The sequence below is a fragment of the Heterodontus francisci genome, chromosome 27 (genome assembly GCF_036365525.1).
Source record: "Heterodontus francisci isolate sHetFra1 chromosome 27, sHetFra1.hap1, whole genome shotgun sequence".
Taxonomy (NCBI): Eukaryota; Metazoa; Chordata; class Chondrichthyes; order Heterodontiformes; family Heterodontidae; genus Heterodontus; species Heterodontus francisci.
In genome coordinates, this window is record NC_090397.1 from 28,356,944 (window position 1) to 28,371,166 (window position 14,223).

A 14,223-nucleotide genomic window follows, 5' to 3' on the forward strand; every position below is an offset into this window, starting at 1 on the left:
AATAGGATAAAATATACTTACCAGGTTCTACCATTCAGAGTAATGCTTTGACCTTTTTTGATAACCCGTTCACCAATATAACACGAGCAGTCTGATTTGTCAATACAAACTCCAGTGTTGTCCATGTACTTTCCCTCAGGGCAGCCACAGCCATAAACTGGAACATCCTTAACTCCACAGGTGTAATCGTACTCGGATAGTGATCGACAGGTACGGTTACAGGTCCTCATGTCATTCTCAAAGACCTGAGTGTTGGGACATGGTTTATCTAGGTAGAAAAACAACACTTTCATTAGGAAAGGAAGAGATTAGTGAAAGTAAATGTGGGTCTCTTAGAGGCAGAGACAGGAGAAATTACAATGAGGAATAAGGAAATGATAGAGAAGTTAAGCAATTTGTTTTGTCTGTCTTCACAGTAGAAGACACATAAAATTACCATAAATTCTGGGGAACCAAGGGTCTATGGATATTGAGAAATGTAAAGTAATTAATACTAGCATAGAAAATATACTGGAAAAAGTAATGAGACTAAAATCTGACAAACCACCTGGACCTGATGAGCTACACCATAGGGTTTTAAAAGAGGTGGCTTCAGAGCTGGTGGATGCATTGGAAACTTCCAGAATTCTCTAGACTCTAGGATGGCCCCTGTGAATTGGAAAGTAACAATTGTAACCCTGCTGTTCAAGAAAGGAGGGAGAGAGAAAATAGGGAATTCTAGGTCAGTTAGTCTAACATCAGCAATAGGGAAAATGCTGGAACCTAATTTTAAGGATGTAGTAACAGAGCATTTGGAAAATCACTATGATTAGGCAGAATCAACATGGCTTTATGAAAGGGAAATCACGTTTGACAAATCTATTAGAGTTTTTGCGGGTGTAACTAGCAGGGTCAATATGGATCAACCAGTGGATGTAGTATTTGTTTTTCAGAAGGCATTTGATAAGGTGTCACACAGGAAGTTGTTACAGAAATTTGGGGCTCATGGGATTGCGTTAATATATTAGCATGGATTGTGGATTAGTTAACAAATAGAAAACAGAGAGTAGGAATAAACGGGTCATTTTTGGAATGGCATGGCATAACTAATGAAGTGCCGCAAGGATCAGTGCTTGGGCCTCAGCTATTTACAATCTATAACACTGGCTTAGATGAGGAGACTGAGAGTAATGTATGCAAGTTTGCTGATGATACAAAGCTAGGTGGGAAGGTAATGTGCAAAAGGTTAAGTGATTGGGCAAGAAGGTAGCAGATGGCGTATAATGTGGGAAAGTGTAACATTATCCACTTTGGTAGGAAGAATGGAAAAGTAGAATATTTTTTAGAATGTGAGGCTCTAGTAAATGTTGGTATTCAGAGGGCTTTCTGAGTCCTTGTACATGAATCACAGAAAGTTAACATGCAGATACAGCAAGCAATTAGGTAGGCAAATGGTATCTTAGCCTTTATTGCAAGAGATTTGCAGTTTAAGAGTAAGGAAATCTTGCTGCAGTTATGTAGGGCTTTGGTGAGACACCCTTGGAGTACTATGTACAGTATTGGTCTCCTTACCTAAGGAAGGAGCCTTAGAGGGGTTCATTAAATTGATTCCTGGGGTGTGAGGGCTGACTTATGTGCAGAGATGGACTAAGATGGATCTATATTCTCTGGAATTTAGAAGTGGTGATGTCATTGAAACATAAAATCCTTAGAAGACTGGACAGGGTAGATACTGAGAGGCTGTTTCCCCTGGCTGGAAAATCTAAAACTAGGTGGTCATAGTCTCAGGATAAGGGATTGGCCATTTAGGATTGAGATCAGGAGAAACATCTTCACTCAGAGGGTTGTGAATCTCTGGAATTCTCTACCCCAGAGGGCTGTGGATGCTCAGTTGATGAGCAAATTCAAGGCTGACATTGATAGATTATCAGGCACTAAAGGAATCAAGGGTTATGGGAATCAGGTGGGAAAATGGAGTTGATGTAGAAGTTCAGCCATTATATTCAATGGTGAAACAGGCTCGATGGCCATATGGCCTACGCCTGCTCCTATTTCTTATGTTATGATGACATTTAGTGCTGTTGCCTACTGAAAGTTGGAGAATACAATGTTCTATTAGGAAATGCACCGCAGCTTCACAGCTCCAGGGACCCAGGTTCGATTCTGGGTACTGCCTGTACGGAGTTTGCAAGTTCACCCTGTGACCGTGTGGGTTTTCGCCGGGTGCTCCGGTTTCCTCCCACCGCCAAAGACTTGCAGGCAATAGGTAAATTGGCCATTGTAAATTTCCCCTAGTGTAGGTAGGTGGTAGTGAATATGGGATTACTGTAGGGTTAGTATAAATGGGTGGTTCTTGGTTGGCACAGATTCGGTGGGCCAAAGGGCCTGTTTCAGTGCTGTATCTCTAAAAAAAAATGAATATGGCATGCTATAGCTGATGGTAAATCAAAGGAGATAGCATTTGGGAAGTGGGATTTGATTTGTAGCAGTTTGGGTTGTGGAGTGGGAGAAGTTTGAGGGTAGCAAGTGAGGAATAATGGAACAGTAGCTTTGAGAGAAAGGTAGCGACAATCAATGTTCCCTCTAAACGTGGTGTGTGGTCACGCAGCAATTGGGAATGTGCTGTGCAGGGGGCTAACAGGCTGTACACAAGCAGTGGACCCTTTCATGTGCAGGCATGCACGGCCGCACGGCAATATTAAATGGACCGCGCAGTGCAACGAACGAGCTGGGCACAGTGAAGGGACATTAGAGCAAAATTGGGGATGATTTTGAGAATAGCGGGTAATTGAGGAAGATTGTACAGTTCTGAGGGGTAAAGAGGGCAAGTGAATAATTGAGTGGGCACATGGGAATAGTTTAACAGAACTAAAAGTGTCAGCAAAAGTAAACATGACACTCACTAAAAGCATCCATTATACATGAGACTTTTAATATGTAATACTATTAGATCACAATAAAATTGTTTCTTATTAGATTGTTGGGAAAACAGATAGATAGCAGCTGCTAGGGGTATAGCCGTATAAATCATACGTGACTGACATTAAGCTCTCTAACAATGTTAGACACTCTAGTCATGCCATCTCAGAAAAGAAATTAGCTTCTGCACTGATGTAAAAGCCAAACAAGAAATGAATCCCACCAAAATGTGTTACCTTTAATACAGCCAATGATTTTAAAGTCAATATTATACATTGTCTGTGAGCCAGATCATTTTACCTTCATTTCACAATCACACTAATTGCTAATTGCATGGCAGTGAAGTCTTTACAGCACTCCAAGTAGTTAATCCTATGTAACTGGGAGCGAGATAAGAGATTGGCAGTAATTTTACATTGGAATCTGTTTTGAACTGCTCTGTAAATGGTACCTCATGTACTTAGGTTTCTTGCTATCAGTTCACAGTGGAATCCAAACCAAGCATTTGAAGAAAACACCCTGTATATGCTATAAGATGGTTTCATGAAAAGCAGAGTGAAACATGTCAAGAAAAATGACCTTTATCTGCTTTTATGCCTCTTTCCATTTACAGATTTGATGATTTATACTCTATTTTAAATTGGTTTCTACAGCAAGCGGGGAGGTATAAGGTCTGGTAAGCACCTTGGAAACCACTGAGATACAGAGCATTGGATACACAGGAGGCTGGGAGGCAGGTGGATTCCAAATCAAGTTTCCTGCAAATTCTACTGTGGAGTTGACCAGCAGAGGAAACTCTATGTTTGTATGATTATTCCAATTCAACAGATTAGAGAGGACCAGGTGTAGTGGTCCTCTGGAATAAGCTGGTGGCTGGTGTGGTGGGTGTTGACTTTCTGCATGCCTGCAAGAGGGAGTTGGACCAGTTCTTGACTGGGGCAGAGACTGCATCATATAGACGGTAAATAGCTGTCTGGATAATATTTGGTCCAAGTGACCTCTTGGATTGGGTTTGGTCACCTAGGGGTGGGGGAGGGGGTGCAGTGGGGAGGTCAGAAAGGAATTTTCCAGAATGTTTCTCTCCCTTATTGGCTTTTCTTTAGTATTATGCCTCTCCCAGGAGATTATATGACTGCAGGAGAGAGACCTAATGCTAGTGGAGAGTCAGTTTTTATGTCAATATGTTACAGCCATCATTGTGTGGGACAGGCTTGATGGATCAGCTGGTCTTTTCCTGCTCATAAATTTTGTTTGTTTGTATGATGTGTAATAAATGAAACAGGCCAAATGACATCCTTAGTGTTTCATTGCCAGGTGTTCTCATTCATTTCCACAGAATAGACCACTTTATTATAACTTCAGTAATTATAACTGGACTGTTAGTATCACAAGAACCATGTACCACCATGGCTGGCCAGCTATTTAAATAGGAACAGGCTGAGTTCTACAGTTAACACAAACACAGAAGGTAGGTTTCCCCTTCGTTGAGATGCATTGTAAGAACACAAAAAAGTATCGAAGAAGAACATTTCTGTTCCTTCACCAATCCATGCATGACTACCTCCATCATGAACCATCACCCGCCCCCTCCCCCACCCCATCAAAGGACAATTATACTCCTTTTGCATAATGGAAAATACACTGGGGGTGAAATCAGGCATGAACAGGAATGCAAAACAGTCAATATTGCATCAAATGCTCATTATACGTTATAACCTAACATTCAGTTGCATTGCCTACAGGTGCATTATATAACGGACGAGAAAAGTGACTCTACCTGTTCTGTGTCCCTGCCAAGACCAAATTCACTCCCACTATTCTCGATTTACTTCTTTTATTTTACTAAAAATACAAATAAAATCACAACATACTGCAAATGTCTCCTCTCCAGTTTCTCACTAAGATACCATGAGCAGCACACTCATGAACATAGGCTCCCAATCCTGCACACAGACAGTCATTGATGTTCTCACAGGCACAGGTAGCAGCTACACACATCTAAATAAATAAAGCTAATTGTTAAAACAGGGTTATACATCATTCAAAATGTGGTGCGTAATACAATTCCATTATTCATTTATGTCCACAATGCATATTTATTTAATCTAAGTTTACAGTGCACATAACTAAACTGAAAAAAGAATACAGTATAAATGACTGCAGTTCAGGTTTGTAGGTTGTGGTATGACATTTCTGGATGATTTATTTTGTGGTAAACAACTTGTCATTATCCTTTATCAAACCTCAACAGCGAAAAAGGTGTACTTCACAATAAATTATTACGAAGCATCTGATTTATTTTCCATCAATTAGCATGACTGGGGAGACTTTATGCATCACTTCTACATATAAAGAAGGACTTGAAAATGTGCATTTATATAGTGCCTTTACACCTCAGGGTGCCCCAAATTGGCATTTTAAACCAATTAAGTGCTTAAGAAGTGTAGGCACTGTTGTAATGTAGGAAATGCACCAGCCAATTTGTGCACAGCAAGATCCCACAAATTACCAGATCATGTGGTTTAGCGATGGTGGTTGAGGACTAACTGTTGGTCAGGACCACCAGGGAACCTGTGTTCTTCTTTGAAATATCTACCCGAGAGGACAAATGAGGCCTTTACTTAACGTCTCACCTGAAGGACAGCACCTCTGACACTGTAGCACTCCCTTTGTACTGCACTGAAGTAGCAATTTGGATCATTGACTCAAGCGTCTAGAGTGGGACTTGAAGCGCCTACCTTCTGACTCAGAGGTGAGAGTGCTAGCACTGAGCCATGACAGATGCAATTTATACACATTTTAAAATTTACACAGGATTCTTACTTGATAATATTTCATGTAATCCACTGCAGAATGGCAAATGGAGAAAGCACCTGCTGGATCGTTTAAATGGGAGCAATGTTGTTTGGCATAGTTTTCTGTAATCAAATTTAAAGTGTGCAATTTTAATGGTTGAATCCAAACATTAACACGTACATGGAATCTTCTTAACTTATTCACATATTAAAAGACACTTTGAATCTCTTGTTCAAATAAACAGCAATTCCACAGAAAACATGCCATTTTAGATTTCTACTTTGTAAGGAGAAAACATGTGCAGATTATCAGTTGATAATAACATTAAATTAATTGTACAATTGCTGAATATGATGAACAAAACTGAGACTAAGGGCCACAAGATTCATAAATTCCTTAGCTGAGGAGAGATTTGATAACTATAATATTGAAACACATGCACCTAAAAGATGTCTTCTGTCTGTAACACTATTGCATTACTCATTCTGTGAACTTGTCAAATTACTTCTGAGAATCTGAAAGTTTTTGATGTTATGGTACTTTTTTTGCAGTTAAAAAAGACCAAGGCAGTATGGCAAGTAGTTGGTGTATTTCATTCTCACAGTATGATGGTTCCTTCCTCTGCAAGAGGTTGCAATCCAGCTTATCTTTCGAATCAGACAAGGTAGGTTTTTGAAATATATTTATGTGAATGTGGACTCAGGCGGAACAGGAATACTCCTGATGACCCCATATTAAAAAATGCTTCCCCCTCCCCCTCCAATTGCCACCACACCCGAGAGCCTCCGATGCCCTTGACCTCTGATCCACCCAATTCCCCGGCCCCCCACGCCCAGCCTCCAATCTCCTCAATGCCACCCCACTGCGGCATTCAATTGTCATGGGCTGTATCTTCACTTTGGGGGAGGGAAACAGGAGCCAGGACTGTTTCCAGATCCTGAACCGACTCCCAGGCAGAAACAATCAATCGTTGGTATCTTGACTAAGGACACAGGTTCCCTGTCCAATTAAGGGCAGTAGACGGGCTTTGAAATCTGGAGGGCCAATCAGAGGCCTTCCAGCTTCAGAGGAGCAGCAGGCTGTAGTAAATACAGCCAAAATATTGGCCAAACTGAAATGGAACATCTAAGTTGACCATTTTACCCAATATGCTCCAGGAAATGAAATTTGAAAGACTGAACTGCTGAGGGTGCAAAATGAGCTAAGCTGCAGACCAGCTCGAGCACAAAAATCTTTCAAAATGAGCTGACTGTTTAACCATGTAGTCCAAGGATAACCTTGTTTTGATATGGAGAATGAGACTGAAACAATGATATTAGTTTACATGAGACCACAATATCACAGCTGAAACGTCAGATTCCAAAAAATAAGGAAACGGAGGCCCAGTGGATTTTGCTGAAACTGACTAACACAGAGAAGAAATAGTGGCAGTTGTCAGACTTGCAGCATCCTGCACCAACTCATGTCTGTTCAACATTTGACCTGTGCAAGAGGTATAAAAGACAGCGATCTCTGGGGTTCATTGCTGCAGCTGAGTGAAGGTACCAGTAGCCTTGTCAGACTACAATCAACGCCTGGTGACCTCTCACAAGTGATTGTGTGTCGTTTCCTTTCTGGGGCGATTTGTGAGGCATTGCATTGCAGGATGGTTATTAAATTGTTAAATAAACCTAATAACTGATTAACCAGAATAACTTGGGTCTATGAAGCATGAACCTTATCTATAAGGTTGTTTTCCTTAGAGGAGAGAAGGCTGAGGGGGTACATGATTGAGGTATACAAAATTATGAGGGGCATTGATAGGTTAGATAGGAAGCAACATTTTCCCTTAGCAGAGGGGTCAAAAACCAGGGGGCATGGATTTAAGGTAAGGGGCAGGAAGTTTAGAGGGGATTGGAGGAAAAAAAATTTCACTCAGAGGGTGATTGGAATCTGGAATGCACTGCCTGAAGAGGTGGTAGAGGCAGGAACCCTCACAACATTTAAGAAGTATTTAGACAAGCACTTGAAATGCCATAGCATACAAGGTTACGGGCCAAGTGCTGGAAAATAGGATTAGAATAGGTAGGTGATTGATGGCCGGCACAAACACGATGGGCTGAAGGGCCTGTTTCTGTGCTGTATAACTCTATGACTCTATGAAGTCATTGTTTCTTGTAATTGTCGAGTCGAACTTAAGTTGGGGGAAACGGAATTCCCTACACCATTTAGGTGCAGGGACTGAGCCAACAATAGGCAAGCTTGAATTTCTACCTCTAAAAGAGCTTGAACAGGATGTGCAATAACCACCAAAATAGGTACATTTTCAAAAAGACATTGAAAAAGCGAATGAAGTTGAAACTAGAAATATCACCAATCCTCATCAGTATGCATTACAGAACACTGAGGGATGTTAGGATGCTCTTTTTCTCTACTCTTTAGATTTTTTTTGTTCAGCTATTTATGTGAATCTCTCTTAATTATTGTGATTGTCTCTGCTTCAATGCCCACTTATGGTAAAGTATTCTATATTCTAAATGTTCTTTGTGTGAAATATTCCTACTAATTTCACATATTATTCTTCTAGTTTTAATCCTGAGTTCATGCTTGCGACCAATTCAATAATCAGTGGAAATAATATTTTGCTCCAACAATGCACCTTGCTGTCAAGCTCACAAGTGAGTAGGGCCAAATTTGAATATTTCTATATTCCCAAATCACCCATCCTCTTTGAGTGACAACTGCTATCATTGGATAAATGAATAAAAAATTGTGAGCAGTTCTATGCTGTGGATTTGTTCCTTGCCGGCACTGCATTTAGAGACTGGAAATTAAAGAATCCTTATAGTCAGCAGAGAAAAGATCTTCATGCCTTTAGGCCGCACTAGGTTAAAACTCCAGTGGCAGAATTAAAAGGGCAGTTTCCTGAATCATCCAGTCACCAGGAGTGTAATATTTTAAAACTTGAATCTCAGGTGATTCATTTTAATGGCTTAGTTAAAAAGAAAATTACAAAGTAAACCTATTACTCTTGTGGTCAAAAGGAACATTAAAACGGACAATTACCATTTTCTGAACTGACACAAGGAGAGGGTATTGTTGGTTCGGAACAACTGTCCTCAGTCTTCCAGGAATTAGCAAAAGTAATGGGTGTGCTCTCCACGATGCCCTGTGCAGATAGGAAGTCATCATCTGCATCATCATTGAAGGTGCCACATAATCCTGGGGAAAAGAACAAAGCGGGTCATTCCAAGAGAACAGTTACCTCAGTTTCACTCTTAGTGGTTTGAAGATTATACAATATTTAATTGAGATATAAGGAAACGAAGATGTGATATGCCTTTGCTCATGTCACCTTGTGGCGCAATATTATTGAATTGAATTTTCAGAAATATCAATAAATTAAGGCATTTTATAGAACCATAGAAAAATTACAGCACAGAAGGAGGCCATTCAGCCCGTCGTGTCTGTGCTGGCCAAAAAACTAGCCGCCCAATCTAATCCTACCTTCCAGAACCTGGTCCATAGCCTAGTATGTTACAGCACTCAGGTGCATGTCCCGGTACCTTTTAAAAGAATTGAGGGTTTCTGCCTCCACCACCATTCCCGGCAGTGAATTCCAGACACCCACCACGCTCCGGGCGAAAAAGTTTTTCCTCATGTCCCCTCTAATCCTTCTACCAATCACCTTAAATCTGTGCCCCCTGGTAATTGACATCTCCGCTAGGCGAAACAAGTACTTCCTGTCTATCTAGACCCCTCATAATTTTGTACACCTCAAATAAGTCACACCTCAGCCTCCTCTGTTCTAAGGAAAACAACCCTTGTCTATCCAATCTTTCCTCATAGCTGCAACTTTCGAGCCCTGGCAACATTCTTGTAAATCTCCTCTGTACTCTCTGCAGAGCAACTATGTCCTTTCTGTAATGTGACCCCCGAACTGCACGCAATACTCCAACTGTGGCCTAACCAACGTTTTATACAGTTCCAGCATTACATCCCTGCTTTTAGGAATTCTACACCTCGGCCAATAAAGGAAATCATTCCATATGCCTTCTTCACGACTCTATCTACCTGTCCTGCCACCTTCAGGGACCTGTGGACATGCACTCCAAGGTCTCTCACTTATTCTGCCCCTCTCAATATCCTCCCGTTTATTGTGTATTCCATCGCTTTATTTGCCCTCCCCAAATGCATTACCTCACACTTCTCTGGACTGAATTCCATTTGCCACTTTTCCACCCACTCAACCAAACCATTGATATCTTTCTGGAGTCTACGACTATCCTCTTCACTATCGACTACATGGCCAATTTTTGTGTCATCAGCAAATTTCAGAATCATGCCTCCCACATTTAAGTCCAAGTCATTAATATCTGCCACAAACAGCAAGGGACCCAACACTGAGCCCTGTGGAATGCCACTGGAAACAACTTTCCATTCACAAAAACATCCGTCGACTACTACCCTTTGTTTCCTGTCTCTGAGCCAATTCTGGATCCAACCTGCCACATTCCCCTGTATCCTATGTGCTTTCATTTTACTGATCAGTCTGCCATGTGGGACCTTGTCAAATGCTTTACTAAAGTCGACATAGACCACATCCACTTCACTACCCTCATCAATCCTTCTTGTTACTTCTTCAAAAAACTCAATTAAGTTAGTAAGACATGACCTTCCCTAAACAAATCCATGCTGACTATCCTTGTTTAACACATGGCTTTCTAAGTGACAGTTTATCCTGTCCCTCAGAATAGATTCTAACAATTTACCCACCACCGAGGTCAGACTGACCAGCCTATAATTATTTGGCCTATCCCACGCACCCTTTTTAGACAATGGTACAACGGTCACAGACCTCCAATCATCTGGTACCTCTCCTGTACCTAGTGAGGATTTGAAGATGATCCTCAGCACATCCGTTAGTTCCTCCCTGGCTTCCTTTAACAACCTGGGATGCAATCCATCTGGCCCTGGCGATTTATCCACTTTCAAGGATGTCAGACCCTCTAGTACTTCATCTCTCACGCTGATCATATCTGATATTTCACACTCCTCTTTAACCAAATGTCTACATCAACCCTCTCCTTTGTGAAGACAGAGACAAAAAACTCATTAAGAACCCTGCCCACATCTTCTGCATCAACGTTCCCCTGTACATCTCTGATAGGCCCTACCCTTTCGTTAGTTATCCTCTTGCTCTTAATGTACTGATAAAGCATCTGATAAAACCTGCCAATAGTTTTTCATGTCCTCTCTTTGCTTTTCTAATTTCTTTTTTTAACTGCACCCCTGCACTTTCTATACTCTTCTAGGCTTTCTAAAGTATTAAGATTTTTGTGATCGTCATAAGCTTTCTTTTTCTGCTTTAACTTACCCTGTAAGCTTCTAGATAACCAGGGGGCTCTAGATTTGGCAGTACCACCCTTTATCTTTGTGGGGACATGCCTACACTGTGTCTGTAGTATCTCGTTTTTGAATGCCTCCCATTGGTTTGCTGCTGATTTTCCTTCAAGTAGTTGTATCCAGACCACTTTCCCCAGGTCACTTTCTTAAAATATGCTTTCCCCAAATTTATAACATTTACTCCTGTTTTATCTTTGTCCTTTTCCATGATTATGCTAAAACTTACTGTATCATGGTCACTAGCTCCAAAATGGTCATCTCCTGTTACTTCCTCCACTTACCCAACTTCATTACTGAAGACTAAATCTAGAATTGCGCACCCTCTCTTTGGGCTTGTTACGTGCTGGCTAAAAAAGTTCTCTTGAACACAGTTCAAGAATTTTGTCCCCTCTGTGCCCTTCACACTATTTGTATCCCAGTTGATATTGGGGTAGTTGAAATCCCCAACTATTATTGCCCTATAGTTTTTGCAGTCAGAAATTTGCCATCATATTTGTTCTTCTATCTCCCTCTCACTATTTGGGGGTCTATAGTACACTCCTAGTAGTGTGGCTGCCCATTTTTTATTTCTGAGCTCCACCCGTATGGCCTCATTTGATGATTCATTTAGCATATCATCCCTCCTCAAAGCTGTTATTGATTCCTTAACTAATAATGCTACACCCCCTCCTTTTTTATCTCCCTCTCTATCCCACCTGAAAACTCTATATCCAAGGATGTTGAGTTGTCATTTTTGCCCCTCCTTAAGCCAATTTTCCGTTATAGCAACGATATCGAGTTGGCATGTGTCTATCAGTGCCCTCAGCTCATCGACTTTATTTACTATACTCGTTGGATTTAAATAAATACCCTTTCACACTGCCAAATTCCTGTGCTGCACACTTTTTAACCTTTGCTTCTTCTGTCTTTCAGAGTCACTCGCTAATTTTCTGCCTCCTGTTCCCTGCCATGAAATGATCCTATCTAAGACTGCGCTCCGGTTCCCATCCCCCTGCCAAGCTAGTTTAAGCCATCTATTATATACATTTGTATTCAACATGACAATGTTACTGTACATCTGATTTGAAAAGTCATATATAGTTATTATATAGAGCTCTCCCTTTGTAACTTCCTGCTCCCAAGCCTGGTGTAAAACCAGGACAGAGAGTAGAGCCAACAGGAATGGTCACAAGATGGGCTGCAGACAAGACAATCACTGGAAGCATAGCAACAGAATGGAGAATAGGCCATGGCCAGCGGAGGCTGAGCAGGGTCACCAGTGGGAGCTGCTGAAACAGTCAAGGGGAGCAGAAGTGAGGCCCGAAACTGCAACCTCGCTACTCTGCTAAAAGCACAGAGGAAGGAGGAGGGGAGAGAGAATAGGCACAGCAAGGTCCCAAAGGGCAGCATTACTACTTATAGCAAAGAGAAAGAGGCGAAAGGAAAAATCGTACATCTGCATTCACATCTTGTTTAAGAAACCTTATTTCCTATCCATTGCTTTTATAATATCTTGATTTTCCATTATTTATAGTTACATTTCTAAATTTTGATGGGTACCCCTGAACAAGCAGCATGGGGCATTTGGAGCCCTTCCTTTCACTGCCATAGACCTTGTGAGGTTGGAAATGGAGATGGGGGTTCGGCAACTCATGATTTATGTTAAGCAGAGTATTGCCTTCATTCAAAAGGTTGGCAGATCCATAATGTTGATCATGAATGGAACCACTTCAAACCCAAGGCATGCACTTGCCTTTGAACGCAGTGCTGTAAGATGAATAATTTATGCAGAAGTGTACTGCATTCTTAGCCATACCTTTTGTGCTTCCTTTGGCATCCACAGGCAGTGAGATGTAAAGCTGCATAACAGGAAATATCTGCACTTGCATTTTCAGTCCAAATGTCGTTGTGACTTGAAAGTACATTGAGGACTGCTGAAATATTATTATTCCACCTATTTAAAGAGAAAAGGTACACGTTCAACTCATTTTTAACCATTCATTTAGTTATTTCATAAAACACAAAAAAACATTTTTTACCTGTTCTCAGAGTAATTGCAACTTCATTTCCCTCAAAATATACATTGCCATCATTGCTGAACACAAAGGTGGTCTATAGAAAAATGTGCAGAAGTATCACTTTAGCGAACATATTTATAGAACCAAAGTATAAAAATGAATGGCTGTACAAATTCTCACCTGATTCATAGTTAAGGTAACACGCTGCAAACATGTTTGTTTAAATGCTGCTTGACACTGGTGGATATCTACCTTGATGGTCCAGTCCTCCGTCTGTTTGAGTTGTGGGGGAAGAGTTAAAACACTCACATTTTAAAACTAAAAATTCTGAAACAGATGTGATTATGTGCATCAATTTATAGTTACAAACTTAGTTAGAACCAGCTAATATGTTTCACGTACAAAAACAGCGTAGTACGAACAATCTCCGATCATACTGTAGTAAGTGTTGTCAAATGTTGTAAAATAGGTTGCTTCTTCAATTGTACATCTTCCAGGACAGCTATGATAAGAGCACGACCATTTTCCGCTTTCACAAATGCTGTGTAAAAACAATTGATAACAAAATAACGAACAGTATTTCCACAAACAAAATCCATAAAATTCCTGGAGGTAGAAAGTAAATTATCTGCAAACTATACCATGACTGGCACGAAGTGTTTCTGATCTCTCCAGATCGATAAATCTCTCCACTGTATTCACAAGGACATGCCCTTTCGGGGATGCATCTGTTTGTGCCTCTTATGTTATCAAGAACTTTGCCTTAAAATAATAAAGATAAACAAATAAGTACATTTATTCACAAGACAAAGTGCATGGCTTTTATTTAAAGTGGCAGAATACCTTGTGACTTTCATATTCTGGCAGTATTTCAACAATACATAATTTTTAATGTCTGACAGAAAATACATTTATTGCTGTTAGCATTTAGAAAAAAAGACACCCGAGTTTTTTAAATTCATTCATTGGATAAGGATGTGCTGGAAAGGCGAGCATTTATTGTCTATCCCTAATTGCCCTTGAGAAGGAGGTGGTGAGCTGCCTTCTTGAAACATTGCAGTCCATGTGGTGAAAGTACACCTACAGTACTTTTAGGCAGAGTTCCAGAATTTTGACCCAGCAACAATGAAGGAACACAATATATTTC

General features: G+C 40.7%; 1 protein-coding gene across 3 annotated transcripts in view; it reads right to left on the reverse strand.

The window, feature by feature from the left end:
• The window catches only part of LOC137384717 (mucin-2-like), a 212,090-nt gene that overhangs the window by 162,313 nt on the left and 35,554 nt on the right, over positions 1-14,223 (reverse strand). For all 3 annotated transcript variants that reach the window (XM_068059034.1, XM_068059033.1, XM_068059032.1), the window contains exons 9-17: positions 13,718-13,838; positions 13,479-13,617; positions 13,257-13,349; positions 13,098-13,170; positions 12,875-13,012; positions 8,740-8,895; positions 5,722-5,816; positions 4,770-4,896; positions 22-268 (exon numbers count right to left, since the gene is read on the reverse strand). In XM_068059034.1, coding sequence (XP_067915135.1) covers positions 22-268; positions 4,770-4,896; positions 5,722-5,816; positions 8,740-8,895; positions 12,875-13,012; positions 13,098-13,170; positions 13,257-13,349; positions 13,479-13,617; positions 13,718-13,838 — 1,189 coding nt within the window. The remainder of the gene's footprint in view (positions 1-21; positions 269-4,769; positions 4,897-5,721; positions 5,817-8,739; positions 8,896-12,874; positions 13,013-13,097; positions 13,171-13,256; positions 13,350-13,478; positions 13,618-13,717; positions 13,839-14,223) is intronic.